Genomic DNA, 25585 nt, shown 5'->3' with positions numbered 1-25585 from the left:
GCCCCCCACTTCCCCCCTATGTCGCCTCCACTGCCCCCAAATCTTGAGGGTAGCCGCCACCACCGGACCCGTGGTATACCTCGTAGGAGGGAGCGACAATGGCGCCGTTACCAGGGCCCCCAGGCTTGTGCCTCCACAGGACGTCATCTCCAACTTTTCCATTCTGCCCCCTCCCCCTCCATCACCCACTTGCGCACCATCAACACGTTAAGTCAATGCATTCCTGCATGTTACGACTCCTGACGTGCAGCTTCAAGAAATCTCAGCTGACTCCAGTGAACCTGCTAAGACTCCGGATGAGGAGCACCGACAAACCACAACTGACTCAGGTGATACAAACCAGACTCCAGATGGGGAGCAACCAAACGCCGACTCTGATTCATGTAAGCCGGACTTTACTCCAGACAGGGAGTACCGCATCCTCAGTGACGGCACGCTCAGGGTGACAGCAGATGCCACAACGACAGGAGATGGATCACTTGACAATTACACTGGGTCAGTAATAACAAGTAGTGGCTACAGTCCAAGAGCAATACACCAATATTCACCACAGCTCTATCCTTCCAAGCCATACCCACACATTCTTTCCACACCAGCAGTGCAGCCAATGACAGCTTATGCTGGACAAACCCAGTATTCAGGCATGCAGCAGCCAGCAGTCTATGCAGCATCTTCTCAACCAGGCCAGCACTACGGATTGCCCACTAATGGAATCGAGACCGAAGGAGGACTACCGCAAGCGCAATCTGCACTACAGACTGGATGCCTCAGTTACAGCCCAGGATTTGCTGCACCCCAGCCTGGCCACTTGGCATATTCCTATCAGATGCAAGGTGCTAGTTTCACACCATCACCAGGTATTTATGCAAGCAGCAAGTCTGTTTCCAAGTCGACAAGCTTCAACGGTTCTCATCAGGATCACCCTTCCTGCACAGCATTTGGCCAGAACCAGTAGGTACAGTCTTATCCAACTTCCACACATTGGATTGGATTGGATTTGTTTATTGTCACGTGTACCTCGGTACAGTGAAAAGTATTTTTCTGCAAGCAGCTCAACAGATCATTCAGTACATTGGAAGAAAGGGAATTGAACTGAATTCAAGAAAGTACATGAGAATACATAATAGGGCTACACAATATATACAATGTAACTACATAAGCATTGGCATCGGATGAAGCAGACAGGGTGTAGTATTAATGAGGACAGTCCATAAAAGGGTCGTTTAGGAGTCTGGTGACAGTGGGGAAGAAGCTGTTTTTGAGTCTGTTCGTCCGTGTTCTCAGACTTCTGAATCTCCTGCCCGATGGAAGAAGTTGGAAAAGTGAGTAAGCCGGGTGGGAGGGATCCTTGATTATGCTGCCTGCTTTCCCCCGGCAGCGGGAGGTGTAGATGGAATCGATGGATGGGAGGCAGGTTCGTGTGATGGACTGGGCGGTATTCACGACTCTCTGAAGTTCCTTGCGGTCCTGGGCCGAGCAGTTGCCATACCAGGCTGTGATGCAGCCCGAGAGGATGCTCTCTATAGTGCATCTGTAAAAGTTGGTAAGGGTTAATGTGGACATGCCAAATTTCCTTAGTTTCCTGAGGAAGTAAAGGCGCTGTTGTGCTTTCTTGGTGATAGCGTCGACATGAGTGGACCAGGATAGATTTTTGGTGATGTGCACCCCTAGGAATTTGAAGCTGCTCACCATCTCTACCTCAGCTCCGTTGATGCTGACAGGGGTGTGTACAGTACTATGCTTCCTGAAGTCGATGACCAGCTCTTTAGTTTTGCTGGCATTAAGGGAGAGATTGTTGTCATTGCACCACTCCACTAGGTTCTCTATCTCCCTCCTGTATTCAGACTCGTCGTTGTTCGAGATCCGGCCCACTATGGTCATATCGTCAGCAAACTTGTAGATGGAGTTGGAACCAAGTTTTGCCATGCAGTCGTGTGTGTACAGGGAGTAGAGTAGGGGGCTAAGTACGCAGCCTTGCGGGGCACCGGTGTTGAGGACTATTGTGGAGGAGGTGTTGGTGTTCATTCTTACTGACTGTGGTCTGTTGGTCAGAAAGTCAAGGATCCAGTTGCAGAGTGGAGAGCCAAGTCCTAAGTTTTGGAGCTTTGATATGAGCTTGGCTGGGATTATGGTGTTGAAGGCGGAGCTGTAGTCAATATGGCACATCCATGACCTCGAATGATACTATTGATGGTACTTCTTCAACGTCAATGCCTTATCAGCTACAAGATGCCATCCAACATCACCATCACAAACATCAAAAAAAGAAGAGACTCCAAAACAGACAGCGAAGTGATTTGACCACTTCTTGGTTCCTGTGGCACAGGAACGTTGCTGCCGTTCATAACCAAAAGAGACATTTGACCATAATGATTGATGGTTTTTGGACTCACACGAATGATTTGGACTTATTGTTTCATCACTGTTCCCATGACCTTAATTTATCTACCTGTTTTTTGTTCAATTTTCTTAAAGTGTACAGAAAATATGTAACATGTAAAAAAGGGGGGATGTAGTGATGTGCATCACTGTAAATACACAAGGGGTTCATGTAAATGCATGTAGACTAGCTAGGCACTAGAGGGAGCACCAGAGACATCACACACACACTCAACCAATAGATCAGTTAGATAGGACACGACCAATGGGTATTCACGATACACACAAGAGGTTACACCCAGTGAGTAGAGACACAGGGTTGATTCAATATCGCTCCCACCACGTGGATTGTAGCAGACTGGTTAGTCAGTCTGGGTAGCTATTGTAGGATTAGCAGTAGTGTCGAATCCGAGTAATAGAAGTGTATATAGTGTAATAAACATGTTGAACTTATCTCCACGTCTGAACTTTCCTTTGTCGAGTGCATCACAAGGAAGCCGCTTATGTCACACTTAGAGCATAATGACACAGGAAAGATAAAGGGAGAGAGTCCTTCAATGGGAACAAGAGGAGAGAGAATTTAAAAGAGAAGTGCACAGGAGTAGAGAGAGAGAGAGAGAGAGAGAGAGAGAGAGAGAGAGAGATGTTCAGTATGTACAAGCTCCACCAAAATTTGATGAGAGAAATAGCGAGACATTTTTTGTGCTTTGAGAAAGTAGCTAAACAGAGTCAATGGCCACAAGATTGTTGAACCCTCTTCTTACAGACTAAACATGTGTGTACGGCTGGTGAAGTCTGAACATTCTTATCAGAAGAAAGGTCTGGAAATTATGAGACAGTGAAGAAAGGATAGTCGGAGGTGTATAGGCAGAAATTTAGAGCTGTAGGAAAATAGGCTGAAATTAATTACCTTGAATTCGAAAGGGTAATGCAAAGTAAATTTGATGGGTGGGTATGAGCATTGAAAAACCTATGATAATTCTGTTGGAGGAATTTAAAGATTTGTTGCCCACAATGATGAGAAATCACGCTGAGGAACAGAACATTAGAACTGCTAGACAAGCTGCGGAGCTTGCGGGTGACAATGAGTTGGTGCATAGCCTTTCTTCAGGCCCGATTTTAAACCAGAGAAAGCTGGAAATAGGGAGGGGGAGAAGGGGCACAAAAGGAAAAGTCAGCCAGAGAGGGAATGGTCGAGATCTCCAAGGAGGTTTTACCTCAAAATACAACAGAGTCTATTGGAGGGGTGAGAGATATGGAAAAGGTCAGATATTTTTATTGTAATAAACTGGGCCATACAAAATCTCAATACTGGAGATGAAATTGTTGGCTGGTTAGTGTTACAAATTTTAAAATGGAAAATATGAAATTAGAGGCTAGTGGGATTTCTACACAGAGTAAAGGAACAGGCAATAGGAAGGAACATGTTTACACCGTGACCGGGGCAGAGTGACCAGCAAGTGGGGGATGAGTTTAAATAGAATTCCTTCAGTGCAGAAGGATGCCATTCGGCCCATTGATTCTGCACCAACCCTCCGAATGAGCATCCTACTTAGGCCCACTTCTCTGCCCTATCCCTGTAACCCCATCCAACCTACACAAGTTTGGGCACTAAGGGACAATTGAGCATGGCCAGTCCACCTAACCTCCATATCTTTGGACTGTGGAAGGAAACCCACACAGGCACGGGGAGAAAGTGCAAACGCCACACAGATAGCCACCCAAGACCAGAATTGAACCCAGGCCACTGGCTCTGTGAGGCAACAGTGCTACCGTGAAATCTTTGTGCAAGTAGAAAATATTTCAACAGGGACAGGATCATAGGGGAAAATATACAAAATTTTACATGGTACAGGCATGAGTAAATCCTAATATGATGGGATAAAGATATTTGCTATCCCGGAAGGGATATTAAAGGGAAAAGTGCTCCATTCTTGGAGAAAGGAAAGAAATTCCTTTTGTAAAAATAGGCTTGCAGAGTAACTTGAAAACAGGGGAAGTAATGGTAGGCATAGGAGTAACTTTACCCATTGCAGGCATTCAATTCATTCTGGGGAATATTGCAGGATCCCTGATGGTAGTAATGCCTTCAGTAGTCGAGTAGCTGATAGAGAACCCTTCCACAGAAAAATTACAAGCAGACCCCCCTGGAGTATTTCTGGATTGCGAGTTGATGCAATCAGAGGATCATAAGCTAAAACAAAAGAGCGAGGCGTTGTGAACCCAGGGTGCGGCCAGTGAGATCTGATTATCTGATACCATCTTTAGCAAGCTAAATGACAAAGAGACAGTCATAGAGAATGAGGCAAATTTATTTAATTCAAAGAGGCTGACTGAATGCAGCAGAGTGACTTGTAAGTAAAACATTTTAAGACAGCCCGGCAGGGAGTAACATCCAAGCTGGTATGAAGGCCCAGACTCAATAGTTTTATAACCGGATAGAGTGTTCGTGTTGTTAACTGTGTCAGACAAAACGCCGGAAAACTGGATTCAGTGGGCCGTGTTACATTGAAAGGAATGTACCCCAGATAGACACAGAGTGTGTCATCTGAACATGTTAAAAAAAAATTGGGTTAGAGGAGATGAGAACGAGCAGGAAGTATTGTTAGTAATGAAGCAGGAGGAAGACAAGGGGTCATATTCTGTGAATGACTTCTCTATAATTCATTTGGACACTGAGGAAGTACTGGAACATTTAGCCAGTGGTTAAGTCATCTCCCAGATAAGAGACAGAGCGAATTCACAGTTACTGCAGTGCTATAAATGTATTTGCAGGAATAAACCAAGTAGAACGGGTTTAGCAATACGTGCTGTAGATATGAGGGGCATTGTTTTTAATCATCCAAATAGGTTAAATCCAACCAAGTTATCACAAGCACAGAAGGAAACTGAATATATGCTCAAAACTGATCTTATTGAATTGAGTTCTAGTGATTGTAGCTCCCCTATCATCGTTCTATCCCAACTGGATAGAACGCAGTGACTGTGCATGGATTATAGGCAGGGGAATGATTTAGCCCAGTGAGATTTGTTTTATATTCCACATTTGAAAGACTGAATCAAAAGCATTGGACGGTTCCAAATCATCATCCACGTGTGAAAGGACTATGGTCAAGTACCTCTGACTGGGAAGGTAAAGGCAATTGCCATTTGTGTGATGCCCCGAGGATTTTATCAATTCAAAGTTAAGCCATTCAAGATGAAGAACGCCCCCACAACTGTTCAAAGGCTCATGTACAGAATGATTTGAAGACTGACTCACTGTGGCGTATATATTAGCGACTTATTGGTGTTCAGCCAGTCGCAAGAAGAGCACTACACCACATAAAGGAATTGTTTGACTGCGTAAAAGAAGCCAATCTTGTGACTAACCGAGTGAAAAGCAATTTTGCTAGGGTGCAGACTTCCATATCTGGGATTCATAGTGGGACATAGTCAAATGGCAGCAGCAAAAGTATTCATACATTGAGAAAGAGGCATTAAGCCTGGTACTGTACTAGCTTTACAGCATTTTAAGATTTATGTTGCCAGCAACCCTTGAGACTCCCTTGGAAATTTTTGGAGAAATTTTGAGATTGGAATACCCGGTTATTCTGATGGAGTTTGCTAATCAACCATGTAACATAAACATATTTCCTGTCATCTGGAGAAATCGTCATTGCGGATGCATTATCCAGAGTATAAAATGGACTTTTAGGAACAATGGGAAATATTCTGGAGTACTTTCTCTGTGAATGCAGAAAATTTTAAAATGGGGGATGTTTTATGAACCTTACGAGCAACAGCAGCAAACACATTTGAGAAAACATAACAGGAAGCGAAACGTCCACCAATAGGTGGAAATCTGCCTAAATACAGCAGTTGACAAAATTTAAAAGGCCCCATTGATCTCGTCTCTCCCAATAATGAGATTAGAAGGCTGTTTGGATAATAATTAGGTGTGACTAGTTTGGAAGGAGAAATAGTTCATAGATGATTGGGAACTTCCATGAGGTATACATATGTTAATGTGTAGTCAAAGAATTTAACAGGGGCAGACAGCCGAATACTCAGAAGACATAATCACAGAGGAATGAGGGTATAATTGGGACTCTGAGAAACCAGGGAGGCAATTAACATCCAGTAATCTCAGAAAACAGCCAGGCCAGTTTCAAGCCACCAAGCCTGAAAGCTAGTTTTTTTTTCAGCTGGTAGCCCAGAGGTCAAATGAAACAAGTCTCTAGATCTTAGAGCCAAGGCAGTGCAGAAAACCTTCCTGATGGCAGTTTTAAATATCTTCGCTGCACCAGGAAAACACATTTTCCAGACTTGAGTATCATCCCTGTATTGTACATTAACTATAAGCTGGTTATTTAACTTGAATGTTGTTTTGGGAAACAAGAGGTCAGGTATCGGATCTGCATTTTGGAACAAGAGATACATTCTATATAAACTGTGTTTGTTTAGTAATTCATACAACTTAATTGCATGAGAGTAGGGTAGTCCTCTGTGTGTGTATTTGTCTTCTGTTTACTTTAATAAATAGTCTTTAATAATAGTTACATGATGACTGGGCTATTTATTCTCACTTGTCTCCTAACATCAAAACAAAGTTAAACTATACACCCCAACAAACCGGTGTTCCAACTTGGGATACCTTTGCAGATAACATCAACGTGCTTTGTGATAAGACTCAGTGGGGCAGCACGGTAGCACAAGTGACTAGCACTGTGGCTTCACAGCGGCAGGGTCCCAGGTTCGATTCCCGGCTGGGTCACTGTCTGTGTGGAGTCAGCACGTTCTCCCCGTGACTGCGTGGGTTTCCTCCAGGTGCTCCAGTTTCCTCCCACAGTCCAAAGACGTGCAGGTTAAGTGGATTGGCCATGATAAACTGCCCTTAGTCTCTAAGAAAAGGTTAGAAAGGGTTATTGGGTTACGGGAATAGGGAGGAAGTGAGGGCTTACGTGGGTTGGTGTAGACTCGATGGGCCGAATGGCCTCTTTCTGCACTGTATATTCTATGTTCTATGATCATTGAGCATTTTCAAAACAGAAATCAATAGATTTCTATATATTAAATCAAGGGATTTGGGGATGGTGCAGGAAAATGCTGTTGAGGTAGAAGAATGGCAAAGCAGGCAGGAGGATTCAAATGGTCTACTCATGCTTCTAATCCCTTGTTCCATGATTAAGCATGTAAATCTTTACCTGTTTGTCAGATATACCACAAAATATTGTGAATTATGAAACTCCCTGTTGCAAAAATGCCATTATGTTACTCGTATGCATCATCCTCATGATGAAATTGAGGCATGATTCTTCATGCTTTTTAGTAACAATGATCATTTCCCCTTTAAAGAAACAACATTAGAAAATCCATATACTTTATGGCATAGAAATCGCTCATCATGTAAATAGGACTGGGCAATGTTGCATATGTAAATAGGTTCCAGTATAGTTAGACAGATTGCTTCATAATTCACAAAAAGAATAAATCATTTTTCTGCCATCTCAAATGAGATTAGGTGCAATAACTCAAAGAGCAATTACTTTCCCTTATCTAATTTACTGGGTGCAGTAATTAACTTAGGACATTTTCTGTACTTGATGTCCATATCATGATATTGAGTGGGTGCTTATTGCTCATGCCAAGGGCACTATGTGAATCTTGAAATATCATGATCGTATTAGGGATGGTTCTTGGAAGAACTCAGGATGTATATCCAACCTTTGGCAGTCTAGGAAGAGGAAATGCTCCATTGTGGGTAATGAGCATGCTATTATGGCAATAAGAGTACATTTTTTATGGTTGAATGAAAACCTTTCACTTTCATCGCAGTCCGATTTAGTATTTAAATTTTAATTTGCATTAGTTGCCTTTATGTTTAGCTGGAAATTAAAAGGGCAGGATTTTCTAGCTCCTCGTGTTGGCAGGATCTTCCAGTCGCACCAAAGTCAATGGGGATTTAAATGGATCACCGCATCTGCCCCGGGAAAACACACTATGGTAGGGCTGGAAAATCTTGACAGTAGAATTAAAAGGTAAGCTTTGTTTCCAGTTCATCTATGCCATGGTCATTCATTTGTTCCTTGGATACTTTAGATGATAGCATGATGAGCGTACACATTCTAAAAGCAAATAGATAGTGTGCATTCCTGGAGATTTGCTTTATTGAGGACAACAGTCTTTCTGAACATTTTTTTCCTTGGTTTTGGGAACATCAGGCATCGGTCAGTGCACAATCAAACCACGGGAGGAAAGGGAAAATTTTGGCAATGGTCCCTTTTAAAGCGGGTGCTAAATAGTATTTAGTGGAACAAAGAAAAATGTAGATTTCCATCACAACAGAAGAAACTATAACACATTTAAAGAGATCATTTTATGAGAGAACATTTGTATCTGGAGTATGAGAAAAACTTGCCTGTAGAGTATTAGCTTTTGCACGAGGACTAAAAAACTTGTCGCACAATAATTGATTCTAAACTAGAGGCATTTCAAAAAGTATAGAATCAGATCTAAACTAAACCTATGTTTGCTCCATGCTCAAATGCAACAATTTCCTTCCAGAATTTGTGCATGTCACTTTTCTTGGGCCTTGGTGTCCACATTTGTTCTGTTATTAATGACAAAAATATCTGATATTCTGAATCTACTTTAAAGCAACAGGAGGACTGATGAATATTAAATGAAAACTGGAAATAAATGTATGACTTTAAATCTATTAATACTACAAGTTTTAGTGCATTTCTTATATCAGGTCATGATGGGCGAAAGCTGCTGGTACTCACCTGTTTAGAGATCTCCCAAGGCTTTGTTACTGCTCCTAAATCACAGGCCGTCATCAGCATAGATCTGATGTTGTCAAAATAAAATACAGCTGTCACTTCATTGCTATTCATGTCAAATGAAATTGAATGTGCCTGTAAGAATCGCTGAAACAATTTGAGCTTGATCATCACAACAATACTTTAAATACTTTATCATTTATTTTCTTCTTTCTATTGAACTTTTGCCACTCCTGTTGATTTTCCAATTATATTTTCCTTTAAAAAAAACGACTGTTAAAGGGTCCTAATGACAGAATTAAGTGCCTATTGGATATATTGTTTGGCTGGGTGAATTGGAGGAGTGGGGCAAAAGAAAAAGCAGCACGGTAAAATAGTGGTTAGCACTGTGGCTTCACAGTGCCAGGGTCCCAGGTTCGATTCCCCGCTGGGTCACTGTCTGTACGGAGTCTGCACGTTCTCCCCGTGTCTGCGTGGGCTTCCTCCGGGCGCTCCGGTTTCCTCCCACAGTCCAAAGACGTGCAGGTTAGGTGGATTGGCCGTGATAAATTGCCCCTAGTGTCCAAAAAGGTTAGGAGGGGTTATTGGGTTCGGGGGATAGGGTGGAAGTGAGTGCTTAAGTGGGTCGGTGCAGACGCGATGGGCCAAATGGCCTCCTTCTGCAATGTATGTTCTATATGGCAAGACAGTCAACTGCATGCCTACGATGCTTTGTATAATTTTGCTGGAAATGTTGGCCAAGATGTAATAATATTTATTAGTGTCTCAAGTAGGCATACATTAACACTGCAATTAAGTTATTGTGAACAGCCCCTAGTTGTCACACTACCCCTATTTGGGTACACTGAGGGAGAATTCAGAATGTCCAATTCACTTAACAAGAACGTCTTTCGGGACTTGTGGGAGGAAGCCGGAGCACCCGGAGGAAATTATTTTTAACCTCTTTTAAAGGAAGCTACAGTGCTCCACAGAGAACAGGTATGGAAAAATAGGTAGGAAGCTGTCACTATAAAAGTACTCAAGTGGTCCCAATGTTAGCAACCGGAGAATATGCGAGGAACCTAGATAAGTTCAACGTGGGCTGGGTGGGGGTTGCAGGCCTTAGTGGCCCTTCATTGCTGTGAAACTCTAGGTTTAAAGGGGTCTGGCGGGTGGTATGCAGGCAGCGCTTCCCATGTCCTCCTCACTGGACTTGTGATATAACCACTGAGTGCTTGCCCTTCCAGAGTGGCAGCTGGAAAGTGAGTGGCAGGAGATGAATCCACAGGCTCAGCACAGGGAGTGACTTGAGAGATCGTTAGGTGAGGCCCCATTAGATACCAGACTGCATGGGGAACTCCGAAAAAGAGTGGTTTCCAGCCTTGTGCGGCCTGAAGAACCTCACACAGGGCAGGGGACTGGTGCAGTGAGAATGAAACCCCACACTCAGGTAGCACCTTGAAGCCAGAGGGCATGAGCTATATGGAAGTTCAAGGCCACTGGTTATGGAGGCCAGGCTGTCAGGGATTAGTGTCTAGGTGGCTGGCTGTTCAAGTTGGAAGGCTCATTTTATCCGCAGCCCATGCAATCTGGGGAAATGTGGATGCCCTCTTAAGATGAAGTTGACATGGTAATTTCAGTCTTCACATGCATCAGATGTGCGTCACAAGGTGAAGCTAGTTGTCTGATCAGGTCCCTAACCTTTCCTTGATGAGTCAATTGTGCCACTTTTTAACCCAAGCATTTACTCCAAGGCTCATATTCACTTCTACAAAACAGATGGTGGCCTCAAATACAAGGCACTGTGACAAATTCTCTCATTAGTGAACCCGTTCAAAGGATGTTGCTGAGGAGTGTCTTATTCCCCCTTGAGGTTAGAATGTACATTGAATGCATTCAACTGCCTTCACTCCTCGGCCATGGCGGAGGCACACAGACTGCTGAGGCTCTTGAGGGCTAAAGTGCTTCATTCAGGTTGAATTTAGAGGGGCAGCTGTGGGGATGTGGCTGTTGTGTACAGGGAAGGGTGCTCAGTGGAAAGGCACTTACATAAGGAGATGCGCATGGGTGGATGTCCAAGATTCTGAGAGGGTTGAGGGTCAGGGCTATGTCAGGACTCCTCATCCCTCACTTTGATGTTCTCTTCCTTTCAGGATTTGATTCTGGAGAATCATGGAGCCAGTCAGGCTGGCAATTCCTTTGATTGCAATTGACCAGCAGCAACAACATTGACCTGTCCCTGCACACGGCCAGCACCAGCGCCCTGCAGAGGAGGGGGAGTCAGGGCCTGTTGATCTTCCGAAAACAGGGACACAGCTAATTGAGCCTCAGAGGAGACACTGCTAGCCATGTGTATTCCGATGCAGAACTTCCTACCTCCAGATGTCAGGGGTCCAATGCCAGAAGACTTCACCATCCTGTGGACCACCTGTGCCATTTGATGCAAGAGTTAGCACCACATGGACAGGGAGGTCACCCATTGCCTGTGATCCTGAAAGTTACTGCTCTGAACTTCCAGGCCAGTCATTTCAGGGCTGTATAGGTGACCAGTGTGGCATATCCCAGTCAGCAACACACAAGCGCATAAGGGAGGTAGCAGATGTGCTAATTGCGAGAGCCCACATGTACATCAACTTGGACCGGGACCAGGTGGGCCAGAATGCTAGGGCCTTGGGCTTCACCCTAGGTGTAGGGTGTCATCACCTGCACCCATGTGGCTCATGGCATGGGGTGCCATTTTAGAACAGCAAGGATCCCCTCAATGCCCAACTCGCCTGTTACCACTCAATATGCATCATGCAGGTGTCTGCCCATTTCTCAAGGAGCGTCCATGATAGTTACATCTTTGGAAGCTCGCAGACCCAGCCAGTTTTGAGGGAGAACAGCGCCTGGAGGGATGGCTCCTCGGGGACAGGGAGTACCTATTAAGGAGATGGCTGATGATGCCAGTGCGGAGGCCATAAACATGGCTCACTACAACGAGACTCATGCGTCCACACGCGCACTGCTTAAGCAGGTGATTGGACTGATGCGGGTTGGGGGTCTCGGGCTGGGGGCCTGCGCCAGGAACAATGTGGCATTTCTGCGTCGCGAGTGTGGGAGAGACTTTGTGCTGCCATTCTCACACTGCACAGAAATGAAGCATTGATTTTGCACAGGGGTTTGTGGAGCATGACATGGCAGCGTGGAGCTCTTTATGGCTGATGAAAGTGATTTTAATGCAACTAGTTGTCACAATGGTGATTTTTCTCCAATAGCGCTTAGGTGAAGGCACTTATTGTCTAATATTTCTTAGTCTTCCTCATCCTCCCGCTACGTCCAGGTGCATCCCCAGGAATCACAGCTGAGGTTGAGGCGGCCTGCTGACTTCCACCTCCTGTTGCCTGAGATGACCTCGGTGGGCACGCCTGGGGGGGGTCAGCCTCTTTCTTACAGAGCAGAAAGAGGCCATTTGGCCCATTGAGTCTGCACCGGCCCTTGGAGAGAGCACCCTACCCAAGCCCACACCTTCACCCTATCCCCGTAACACAGTAACCCCACCCAACCTTTTTGGACACTGAGGGCAATTTTGCATGGCCAATCCACCTAACCTGCACATCTTTAGACTGTGGGAGGAAACAGAAGCACCCGGAGGAAACCCACGCAGACACAGGGAGAACGTGCAGACTCCACACAGACAATGACCCAAGCCAGGAATCGAACCTGGGACCCTGGAGCTATGAAGCAACTGTGCTAACCACTATGCTCCCGTGCTGCCCACATCGAGGCAGCATTGTATCAAGCTCAAGGGCTCATTCATCAAATGGGGCTAGGGTCTTGAGTTTTGGCATTACTCCAGCCGGCTGTGCTACTGGCGCCTGTTGTGCTCGAGTTTTTCCTGCAATGATACAGATCGAAAGCGTATAAGCGGGAGTTGGACCACATCATATAGGGATGAAGTCTGACATGCTTAGGGAGGAATAAAGTGAAGGAGGCTTAAAAACCAGGATGGGATTTAAATTTATAATGGAGGTGTGATTGGACAGGGAGCAAGCAATGTCAGCAAGTACTAGGGTTATGGTGAACAAGAGTTGAAGTGAATTTAGATGCGGCAGCAGAGTTTGAGATGAGTACATGTTTATATAATAATAACCCTTATGGTCACAAGTAGGCTTACATTAACACTGCAATGAAGTTACTGTTTAAAGCATCTAGTCGGCACATTCCAGGGCCTATTTGGGTACACAGAGGGAGAATTCAGAATGTCCAATTCACCTAACAGCACGTCATTCGGGACTTGTGGGAGGAAACCGGAGCACCCGGAGGAAACCACACAGACACGGGGAGAACGTGCAGACTCTGCACAGACAGTGACCCAAGCTGGGAATCGAACCTGGCACTCTGGCGCTGTGAATCAACATAGCTGACCACTGTGGTGCCATGCTGCCCCTAATTATGGGGTCGGGGGGGGGGGGGGGGGGGGCATATGACAAGTGCTGTGACCCTTTGAGGTGGGTGGTAGTGAGATTACCGTGGAGGTGTGAGAGCTGTGTTAAAGGGTGTTGCAGGGGATATGATGAGGCAGACTTACCCTGGCTGCACGAAGGAAGACATTCATCTTCTTACTCCACCGCAGCCCCACCCCTTTTGGAGTGAGCTAGCGCTCACAACTGCGGCCACAGCCTCCCAGGTGGAGTTGGTGAATTTGCTGGCTGGACATCTGCCCAATCGTAGGAAGAGGGCTTCCCGCCTCTGCTCAACCAGATCGAGAAGTTTGCTGAGGGCTCTCTCTGTGAAACGTGGTGCTGTGTTCCTGGCAGCCACCCCCCAACTGGACTTGTGGCGATAGCTTAGGTGGCATTAAAAAGAGGTGCCCCACCGATTACAGAGGTTACATTTCCCAGGGTGAGCATATCAAAGGCAAGCCGCAATGAGCTCATGTGAAAAAAATACATTTTGTTAAAGAAGCTGAATACTGTGAGTTTTCCCGCCATTGGTGCCGGTGGGATTTGCCTGTTTTCTCATCGGAACCGACATATTGAAAAAATATTGTAAGATTCCACCCTCTATCCTCATGGATGTCCTTGCCAGCAAATGCATCATTTGATGTGGCACCAACAGAGACAGATTAAGTCCCAGGTTTGATTGCTGGTCTACTCGTCAAAAATCCCATCCAGTGACTGACATTACAGCACACAAGCAACACAGAATCATGATTCACATGCAGTTAAATAATACCGTGCCAGGTGAGGACAACACTACACTTTGCTATGGTCTTTCCTCTGCCTCTCCATCAACCTTCCAGACAAATAACCACTCAGCATTTATTATCCAGAATTACATATATTATTTGGCTCTTCGAGAAGGCATCAGAGAACCCTGGAATTGTCCCTGGCATCGGTCTCCGCTTTCATTAGATATAAATTGAGTTAAATAAATAGAGGGAGATGCATAACAATGTGGTATTTTAAAGATATGTCAAGGTTCTTTGGAAAACCAACCTAAGTAAAGCAGTCAAAGACAAAATTAAACACCTTACATTTATATAGTGACTTTCATACAGCAAAACGTTGTCTAGTTGATTGAAAATTAAATTAAATAGAAGTACAGTATTGCAATCACAAACTCTTACAAACAAGACAAAACATTTTTAGAATCCTGGGTTACCTCAACGTTTCCCTGTGCTTCTCAAGATGCCAGTTATGTTCCTCAGACATTGCAAACTTAAAGAACTTTGTGCGCTGCCTGCATTTAAATGAGAAATGGAAATACTTTACTGTATCTGTATTGAGCAGCAATGTAGCATTACAATTCTGCACACGGTTGATTTACTACACTCAGGGAAATTAGCACATTCCAACAAACCAACAACCCAGTGTGCCATATAACTGCTGGCATCTAATTAGCTTCAGTCAGCAATAAATGTTGATATATGAGCAATCTGCTAATTATTTGATTAAATGAAACAGGTTTTAAAATGCTTACTTTAACATACTAAAAATACAAATGGCCAGTAATACAGACAAGATTGAACCAGCCTACAGTATTACAATTAGTACATCTGATAAAGTTCATTCACAGTGCAGCAATAAACTTGGCCAAATAACTTGTTAATCTCCTCAGTACCTTTAATTCAATGAATGCTTAGCTTTCAAATACCTGCTAAATGTAGCTGGAGGAGGAAACTCTGTAGAGCAAATCACCTTGGCACACTTAAATTCTTCCTACAAGTTTGTGCATGGTAACAGGTACTGTGCATAGCTCTGAATGATTTAGAATCATAGAATCCCTACAGTTCAGGAGGCAATTTAGCTCATCGAGTCCGCACTGACCCTCTGAAAGTGCACTATACCCATGTCCACTCCCACATCCAGCCCGCTCGATCCCCGTAGCCTAACCTGCACATCCCTAGACCCTAAGGGGCAATTTAGCCTGGATAATCCACCTAATTTGCACATCTTTGGACTGCGAAAGGAAACTGGAGCACCCTGAGGAAACTTACGTAGATATGGGGAGAAAGTGCAAACTCCACTCAGGCAGTCACCCAAGGCTGGAATTGAACCCAGGTCCCTGGCGCTGTGAGGCAGCGGTGCTAACCACTGTTCCACTGTACTGCTCAGCAGCTTGCATGAGTTTTGGACAGACATATTTTGAACATGTGCAAGATTTCACAAATCACATACAAAGAAGGAAGAAAGAATTTGTGCTGATATCACATCTCAAACTACCTTATAGCCAGTCGATTATTTTTGAAAATCAATCATTGTTGTTATGTAGAGAAACATGGGCCGGGATTCTCCCCTACCCAGCGGGGCGGGGGGTCCCGGCGGGACGGAGTGGCGTGAACCACTCCGGTGTCGGGCCTCCCCAAAGGTGCGGAATGCTCCGCACCTTTAGGGGCTAGGCCCGCGCTGCAGTGGCTCCCGCTCCGCCGGCCGGAGCAAACGGCCTTTGGCACCCCGCCAGGCGGGGCCGAAAGGCTTTCGCTGGCCGGCGGAAGTCCGCACATGCGCCGGTGCGTCAGCGGCTGCTGATGTCATACCTGTCCATGCGCAGCGGAGGGGGTTCTTTTCCGCCCCCGCCATAGTGGAGACCGTGGTGGGGCGGAAGAAAAGAGTGCCCCCACGGCGCAGGCCCGCCCGCCAATCGGTGGGCCCCGAACACGGGCCAGGCCACTGTGGGGACACCCCCTGGGGCCAGATCGCCCTGCGCCCCCCTCAGGACCCTGGCGCCCGCGCCGCCAATCCCGCCGGCACCAGACGTGCTTTGATTCCCGCCGGCGGGAACGGCCTGTCAGCGGCGGGACTTAGGCCCATCGCGGGCCGGAGAATCGCCGCGAGGGGGCCGCCGACCGGCGCGATTCCCGCCCCCGCCGATTCCCGGGTGGCAGAGAATTTGGGCCACGATGGGTGTGGGATTGACACCGCGCCCCGGACTATTCCGCCCATTTTAACTAATCTGTTTATGGTGCAGAGGGATGAATAATGGATTGAGCATTTAATGAGTGACACTAGAATTCCCGGCTCGTTTTTGAATTGTGGCAGGGAATCTTTTATATCTGCATAGGCGGGGCCTCCATTTAAGATCCCACACAAAAGATTTGCTTTGAATGGTGCAGCATGTATCTATTGCCGTGTTCACCTATCTAATGGGTTCAAATTCTGATATAGGGCTTATAAAATATACATATAGCTGGGTAACAAATTGGCAAGATAGTCCATTTACTAAACAATATTGCATTTATAACATTAACAACAAGAACATTATATGGAATGTTTTTTTGTTCCCGTAATAGAAACACTTACTCAAAATGAAGCATGAGGTCAGTGGACAGGATGGCTTGTTTCAGTAGCTGCATCAAATTGCTGTAATCATTGGATGAAAGGTTGGCAAAAATGTTGTGTCCCTAAAGTTAAGGAAAAGGTGCAGTATCTTAATGCAAATGTATAAAAGGTCAAAACAGCTATTCATGGGGATTTTAAAATTCATGCCAAAATTAAAGATAGTGGAAAAATAGATGTTACATATTTAAAGATGAAATTCAGCAAAAATGTTTACGCATTTATTTAATTTCTTTTATTTTTTAAAAGTGATTTGCTTAGCGGGAAGCCATTTTGTTGCATTTGTCGGAACAATCTTTACGCTGTTCAAGTTAGGAATGGGGGAAAATACTGTCGACAATTAGTAACAGATATTTTGTCGATTTTGAGCCGACACTTGCCGTGTGCTGAATTGGTGAATCTCTCCGGCGATATTGCGATTTCCAACTCCCCTCCTCCCCATTGCTGATGGAGTAACATGTAACACACCATGGGAACACGGGAACCTCATTTTGATACATTAGCATGTGATTAGCGAGCACCCAATTTGGGACTTCCATGCTCACTGAATGTTTCTTGGGTGCAGGCGTGCCATTTCCAACAGCTTTACATAAACCTAAACCTGGTGGCATCACCTCCGAGGGGGATTTCAGAGGTGAGCGCTCAGGCAGCCATCACCATCCAGGGTGTTGAAAGTTCAGTGGGTACTGGGGACTACATAGGGTACATAGATCAGTTCAACTCTGGGCCGGGGGTGGGTTTCAGTAGCACAAACTTGGGGGCAGGGATCACTTGCTGGCCATACCTAGCATGCAGGCTTCCCGTGTCCTTTTTGCTGGGTCTGTGTTCTCATCGCCGCTGAAGAAGTGCCCTTTCATTGTGGCAGCTGGAAAGTGGGTGGGCGGAAGAATACAGAGAGTCCGGGGGGGGGGGGGGGGGGGGGGGGGACTGTGAGGTTCTAGGGTGGGGTTTCATGAGAGGCTAGGCTGCAAGGGCAGAGTGAGGGATTCAGGAATGGGTTGCATCTCTGCCGCATGAGGCATGAAGACTCTTTCATTGGGGAGGGTGGGGGGGAAACACAACTGCAGTGTGAGTTGAACCACACACTCAAGCAGCGTCTTGAGGACAAAGCAGTTAAGCTGCATGGAAGTTCAAAACTACTTGTCAGGGAAGTATAATAATCAGGCATTAGTGATGAGGTGGATGGCTGTGCGTTTTCCAGTACATGGTGCAGTTTTACTTGGAGCTGGTGTACTTGGTCACCGCCTTTTACCCTCCAACATGACGTGCTTGGCCAGTTCCCCAGGCGGCAGCAGGTGCACGGCGGTCTGGATCTCCCAGGCGCTCATGGCGTGTCGTTTGTTGTAATGGGCCAGGCAGGAAGCCTCAGTGCGATGCGCTCCATGATGTTGTTAATAATAATCTGTATCAGTGTCACGAGTAGCCTTACATTAACACTGCAATGAAGTTACTGTGAAAAGCCTCTAGTCGGCACATTCCAGGGCCTATTCGGGTACACAGAAGGAGAATTCAGAATGTCCAAATTACCTAACAAGCACGTCTTTCAGGACTTGTAGGAGGAAACCGGAGCACCCGGAGGAAACCCATGCAGACACAGGGAGAACATGCAGATTCCGCACAGACTGTGATCCAAGCTGTGAATCGAACCTAGGTCCTTGGTGCTGTAAAGCAACAGTGCTAACCACTGTGCTACCCGTGACAAACAAGTTAATGGTCATCGTGGCCTTAGATGAAATTCCGGCGTCAGGGTGGACGTGTTTCATCACTTGGTAGCTGTAGATGGAGAAACAATCTTTCTTGGATCACCTCCTCTTCTTGCTGCCTTTGGCTGACGTTTTCTTCAGAGCTTTCCTCCCGCCCTTCTTTGGAACTGCCAGCTTCTTTTCATCACCCATCCTCAGGTTCAGTGGCTGATAGAAGTTCGGTCAACTCTGAATCCGTTGTGACCTGAGAGAATGAGGGAGCTCTCTAGGAATGTGCTTGCAGACTTCACTCAAATCAGTTGTGCCTCATCTGACACAATAGGCAGTCATTTATAACAATAATAATAATCTTTATTGTCACAAGTAGACTTTATTGCAATGAAGTTACTGTGAAAAGCCCCAAGTCACCACATTCTGGCGCCTGTTCGTGTACACAGAGGGAGAATTCAGAATATCCAAATCACTTAATAACGTCTTTCGGGACTTGTGGGAGTAGACTGGAGCACCCAGAGGAGACCCACGCAGACACGGGGAGAACGGGCACTCCACACAGACAGTGACCCAAGCCAGGAATCGAACCTGGGACCCTGGCACTGTGTAGTCATAGTGCTAACCACTATACTACCATGCTGCTTGATATGCCTGATATGCTACCTCATCCTTCATTGATCATTGAATAATGCCACATCAGTGGCACAAATGCACCCAAATAGCACACCCAATAGTGCATCAGACTTTTAATCCAGGGTTCCAGTTCCTGTGTGGGTTTTGGCTTCAACGACATATTTCAACTCCAATGAAAGTATGAAAAATTAGCATTTTTTATTTTGGCGCTAAGTTTCATTTGCGATTTGCTTTTAAGGCAGTATCCCTTTAAGGGCTGCCCCTTTTAATTTGTCCCTCAGTTTATAAAATTTAGTTTAATTAGTGTCAACAAAAATAGTTGGAGCCAAGTTCTTAACACTTTGGAAGCGTTGTCCCACTCAAAATAACCTGGAAATGTTGGTCCCTAGCTTTGAACCTCAATGCTCATACAAGCATTAACATCATACAGATAACACGAATGTGTACCCCTTTGCAAGGCACGATAGTGGTGTCTATGATTACTCACCTCATTCAAGGTTGTGGCTTTGGGGGGGGGATGTTGGAGCTTAAGTGACGGTGAAAACTGGATCTGTCTCAGGCGGCAGTGGACCACCTTTGCCAGATCCTGCAGAGCTGGCAGCAGGTGGAATGAGAAGACACCCCCTTACAGTTACTGTGGCCCTTACAGTTACTACCGCTCTGAACTTCGATGCAAGCGGCTCGTTTCAGGAAAGTACCAATGACCGGTGCGGCATTTCCCAATCAGCTGCACACAAATGCACAAGAGAGGTCTGGAGGAGTGGCTCCTCGTGGACAAGGGGTAATCAGTCATGAGGTGGCTGATACCGCTAGTGCGGCGGCCTCAAACATCTGCAGAGACTCGCTACAATGAGTCTCATGCAGCAACACGTGTACTGGTCGCGCAGGTGATAGGGGATGCCCTCTAGTACAGCCCTCAGAGGATGTCCTCCATAATTGTGTTCTGCTGCGCTCTCCACAACTTGCCACTGCAGAGGGGATCAGCTGGACCAGGAGGAGTTGGGGGAGTGGGCCCTGGGAGGCACTCTTGCTGTTCCTCTTGTCTTTGGGTGCCCGCAGGCCTCTTCGCTCCTCAATGCAATAGAGCAGCAGCTGGAATGAGATCCAGAAGCTTTACCGTCCTCTGGCAGACAATTGTGGATTCTCATCAGAGCTAGCATCATGCAGTTGAGGCCCGGCACCATGGAGCTCCTGTCCCCAGCCATGGGGGCATCCCTCACCATGGAGTGCACCAAGGTCTCCACTATGGACTCCACCCTCGCAGCACAAATTACATAGGAGTGACAGCACCACCTCCTCGGACAGACTCCTCTAGTGGGCTTTGCATTCTGAGGAGAGATGTCGTCATTGTTTCCTAATGCTTGCAACTCTGCCTTTGCAGTTTGAGCAGTTCTGGGATGACAGGATTCAAGGGTCAGCAGTGTTGTGGGCTCTGGCATTCCTCCAAGTGCCAGTTGTCTGGGGATTCCCTGCCTCCACCTGCTGTGGATCTTTGATTGTGAGGTCCTCACCAGTGAGTGACCCAGAAGCCTGCCTACTACTTAATTCCACCAAGGTATACATTTCTGCGAAGGTGGAGGGTGCAGGTGACAGATGTGGCGCTTTTGCTATGGCAGTGTCAGAGAGGTCTCCCTCAGAACTGCTCATGTCCATGGTCTTCAAGGGGTGAGAGGATGGTCCGGGTTGGTCAACTGATTTCCCTGCAAGGGAAGGGAGATGGTATTAGTGCATCATGGGGGATAAATGATGGGACAATGTTAACCCATGTGAAGCACGGTCTTACTCCTTCCCGCTTAACTCAAGGGCTTTTTCCTCAAACGGTGTGAGGCATCTGAGTTCATGCATGGCTCAGGGCATCTGAGCCCGCTCACGCCTGTTGTGCTTGGGTTTGTCCTGCAATGAGACAGATGGTGATGAGGTGTGGCATGCATGGGATTTGAGTGGGAGGGGGGATTTGAGAGCAGAGTAGATACTCGAGAGACCATGGGATTGGTGGGGTGGGGAAGAGGGCGCTGCGACAGGTGTAGGCAATCCGCGAGGTGGCTGGGTAAGTGATGACGTTGGAGATGTGAGGGGTGTGTGAGGGGATTCAGTGAGAGACGGAAGGTGGCAGACTCATGCTGGCTGTGTGACAAAGGTCATTCATCTTTTCGGGGCACTGCTGCCCCATCTTCTTCTGCAGTGAGTGACTAAGACTGCCAGTGCCACCCAGGCAGGGCCGGGGTATCACCTTGCTGGATGGACGTCTCGGCGGCCGTGGATAGAGGACATCTGACCTCTGCTGCACACCATCCAAGAGTCTGGACAGGACTCCTACTGAGAAACACGGTGCTGGCTTTCTGGCAGCCATTCCCTCGAATGGATCTGGAACAAGTCTTGGGGAGGCGTTTATATGGAGCTCCCCACTCAGTGCAAAAATTAAGTTGCCCTGGGATGAGTCAATCAGGAGACGGCCACCACGAGCACGGCATTATTCATGTGGTAAAAAAATACTTGAACAGGTTCAATATTCCGTGAGATTTCCCACCGATGGCGCTGGCGGGATTTGCCAAATTTTGGTAGGTGCCACACATCTCTGTGTGTATATGAAAGATGTGCACAGAAGTAAATCTGTAAGTCATGTAACTTGGAAAAGAGCAATGGTCGGATAATTCACGACATAAAAACTGATTATAATTCAGTTTTAAATCTGGGAAATAGTTGAAAATTGAAAAATTAAAAAATCAGAACGAAAACAGGGGTGAAATGTCTTGATTTTACTCTGCTGCAGTAATTAGGTGAAACTGGAATCCCAGTGCACCAGTGACCTTCCTCCTGACTACAAAATTATTCAGGATCAGGGATGGGTCAGTTAACTTCAGTAACTCCAGTTGTGTTGCTAGAAAGAAACTCTAGGGAGAAAATGTGGAGACTCGCTGAAAATCACATCAAATTTGAACATTTGTGTAATTTCACTGTGTTTGTCTGCCGTGCTCTGGTTTTTTCCAGGCCAAAACCAAGTCTTAGACATCACTCTGGGCACCACAATTATGTTCATCCCCTGGCCTGAGCCATCAATGGGAGGTTAGTTGCATATCAATAGCATGGCTCTCTTCTTTTGTGTGAGAGGCTGGGCGGAGCTCAGAGAGAGAAAATCCTGTTTTGAACAGGTACGCGGATAAGACTTCAGAAATCTACCGAGAAGGTCATGAAAGTTACCACCGAGGCAGGCTCCGGTAAAAAGGATCCAGATCATTCGGAGCTGCGCAAATGTGAACAACATGAATTCTGATAGGTTGCTCCGTCATGCCGGGATCGAAGCCCGAAAACTGAATGATCCCAATATCAGGGTTAAAAGAAAGTTACTGTGGATACTGGAAACTAAAACAAAAACAGAAAATGCTGTAAAATCTCAGCAGGTCTGAAAGTATCTGTGGAGAGAGAAGAGAACTAACGTTTGGAGTCTGGATGACTCTTCATCAAAGACATCAGGGAAATGAGTTGGTTCCGGAGGGATTGGAAAAAGGGTCCCAGTCAACCAGATCTCATCCGAAGGGGAGAATCCAAACAGACCAAGAAGATGGAACATTAACTTTGAGTCTTGCCAAAGGATGGCAGCTGCAATAATGCCAAACCCCCTCAGAACAGCGCTGGAATATAATGAAATGAAAATCGCTTATTGTCACGAGTAGGCTTCAATGAAGTTACTGTGAAAAGCCCATAGTCGCCACATTCCGGCGCCTGTCCGGGGAGGCTGGTACGGGAATCGAACCGTGCTGCTGGCCTGCTTGGTCTGCTTTAAAAGCCAGCGATTTAGCCTTGTGAGCTAAACCAGCCCCTAAGCATAGATTATGAACTCACACCAACTGTTATGGACACCTGGTCAGCTCTCAGCAGTGGCTGAGAGACTGAACCAAGACGACTATAACTTTTTAAAGTTTCAAGATGGTGGAGAAAGATCAATTTGTTCCAGGAGTGATAATGTAAGAAATATGGCTTGATTATTTTATAAACAAACTTTATTCAAACAAAAGAAAACAATATTTAAACTTTTTATATTTCAACCCTAGGAATAGCAGACTACATGTAGTTTCTTAACCATACCACACTAGTTCCCATTACAGAACACTATAACAGAACATGTAGCTCTCATGCCACTTTCATAGGCAGACAAAGGCAATAATTGTGTTTAGAGAGCAATTTTCCTTCTGTTGGGACACTTGTTCTGAACCTTTTTACCGGAGCCTGCCTCGGTGGCAACTTTCATGACCTTCTCGGTAGATTTCTGAAGTCTTATCCGCGTACCTGTTCAAAACAGGATTTTCTCTCTCTGAGCTCCGCCCAGCCTCTCACACAAAAGAAGAGAGCCATGCTATTGATATGCAACTAACCTCCCATTGATGTACACAGAGGCCATCAGACTCTGTAATGGCTAATTGCTGGTCAGACAGGAATGTCCTGAAGGACAATGGATCTCGAGTGACTCACCCTTGCTGAACCAGGCCATCCTGTATATTCCCACTAATGAGTTAAGTCTGAATGGGGTAAGTAACTCATGCCAGGTGTGGGCATATCCCTCTGACTCTGTCTAGCAGGAATTTTTCCCTCAGTTGGTTTAACCCCTAAATTGCCTGCTGCATCTTCAATATCATTTCTGGACCCTATTTCTTGATATCTCTCTCATGTAACACTAACAAACTCTGACTCAGAAACAAGACCGTTCCCAAATAAGGCAAGCGAATCTATAGCTCATAAAAAGGTAGATTTGGGCTCTTGGAATTTTGAATTCTGGCCTAGAATTGTTTTGTGCCAAGCTTGTTTGTGGGATACTAAAATTGCTGAAGACAGAAAGAGACAAAAAAAAGAAGCTCTATAACAGTTTGAACGAAAGATGGGCGAACAGAAAGCCTTTGTGCAAATTAGAGTAGTTCTAATACTTTAATGCACTTAGCCATGTCAGGGTTTTGCTCTACAGGGGTGCCTTGACCTCCAGTATTTGGGCAAAGTCACCATTTTACGTGAACTATCATTGATCGTGCGTACCCACAGACTATTCGACTGAAGAAGAAATTACAGTGGAACCCCAACTTTATTCCATTTGATAATCATATACATTTATTTTTGGTAAGGTTTGCTAGAGAGTGATTTGAAGCAGAGATCCTTGTTGATTCATCACCATCCCACTCCCTCCACTTCTCTTGCCAGGACGTACTAGGTCCCATGGTAACACCGCCTATTATAGTTACATCCAAGATCAGTGAACTTCGCACACACTGGGAATCATGTTGACCATTGTCACTCAGTGATCCAGTTGACATGCACTTGTAAACTCAGCAACAATGATAGTCATAATTTACTTGTTAACTGAACATTGACTAAATAATTGTAGAAAGAGGTAGCCGTCTATGTGCAGATAGGTTTAGCCTAAATTTTTCTACCTGCAGTGAGTTTGGGGCTGATTTAACACTGCCTTTTTTCATCTATAAATATGTACTTGGTATACTTACCACCAGTACAGAGATTCCACTGAGCACTAATGAGTGTTGTTAATGTTTACAGAGTGACTAACAGCCAATTAACCTCATAATAAGGGGTGCACTGATAGAAACAATGTTCACATGCTACTTTTAATGACAAAAACCAGCATTAAACACTGGCAGTATGTCGGCAAATCAAGGTCACATAGTATATACCATTAGAAGTGCAAACAGGAAGCCATTCCACTTACATCAGTCAGCCAACAGGAGATGCACAGCAATCGGAAGATGCTGGCAATGAACCCTGAAGCACCTTACAAAGCCCCTGTGAAATGACTTGTTTCTAACTGCAGAATGAAATTTTGGACAAAGCAGAACTGTTCTGGGTGAAAAATGCTCAGAACTGCAAAGCGAATATAAAATATTCCCATTTTGAATGTGAATGAAAATATATTCATATTGAACATGAGACCTGGTAGAATCTTTTTCAGTCACCAGTTACTTTCAGACATACCTCTGCTGAATAAACAGAGCCATCTGTCAATCCATCATGTCTAAATGTCTGTACAAAATAAATCAGATGTTGGGGCTTTAATAAAGTGGCCCATTCCATAATACCGAATGCGAACGGACAACACATCACACATATCATGGAGAACCTTACAACCTACCATTCCTATTAAAACTGAAATACAAAATGCTGCAGCAGTGAAACAAGCCATTTGACCCATCAATTTTGCACTCCATATGAACCATTCAGTCTCATCCCCTTCTCTGGCTTTCTGTCAATACTTTTTCCAGGTTGAAATGTCCACGTTTCTTCAGACTTTCATTTTACATCAGAGAACAGCCTCATGTCT

General features: G+C 45.6%; 1 protein-coding gene across 1 annotated transcript in view; it reads right to left on the bottom strand.

The window, feature by feature from the left end:
- pde11al (phosphodiesterase 11a, like) overlaps positions 1–25585 on the bottom strand; it is a 392598-nt gene that overhangs the window by 26758 nt on the left and 340255 nt on the right. The window contains exons 15-17 of the mRNA XM_038797237.1: positions 16907–17007; positions 14769–14846; positions 9147–9210 (exon numbers count right to left, since the gene is read on the bottom strand). Of these exons, the coding sequence (XP_038653165.1) occupies positions 9147–9210; positions 14769–14846; positions 16907–17007 (243 nt within the window). The remainder of the gene's footprint in view (positions 1–9146; positions 9211–14768; positions 14847–16906; positions 17008–25585) is intronic.

This window comes from Scyliorhinus canicula, chromosome 5 (genome assembly GCF_902713615.1).
Source record: "Scyliorhinus canicula chromosome 5, sScyCan1.1, whole genome shotgun sequence".
Taxonomy (NCBI): Eukaryota; Metazoa; Chordata; class Chondrichthyes; order Carcharhiniformes; family Scyliorhinidae; genus Scyliorhinus; species Scyliorhinus canicula.
The sequence above is the reverse complement of the archived record's forward strand: the minus strand, read 5'-3'. Positions and strand labels throughout refer to the sequence as shown.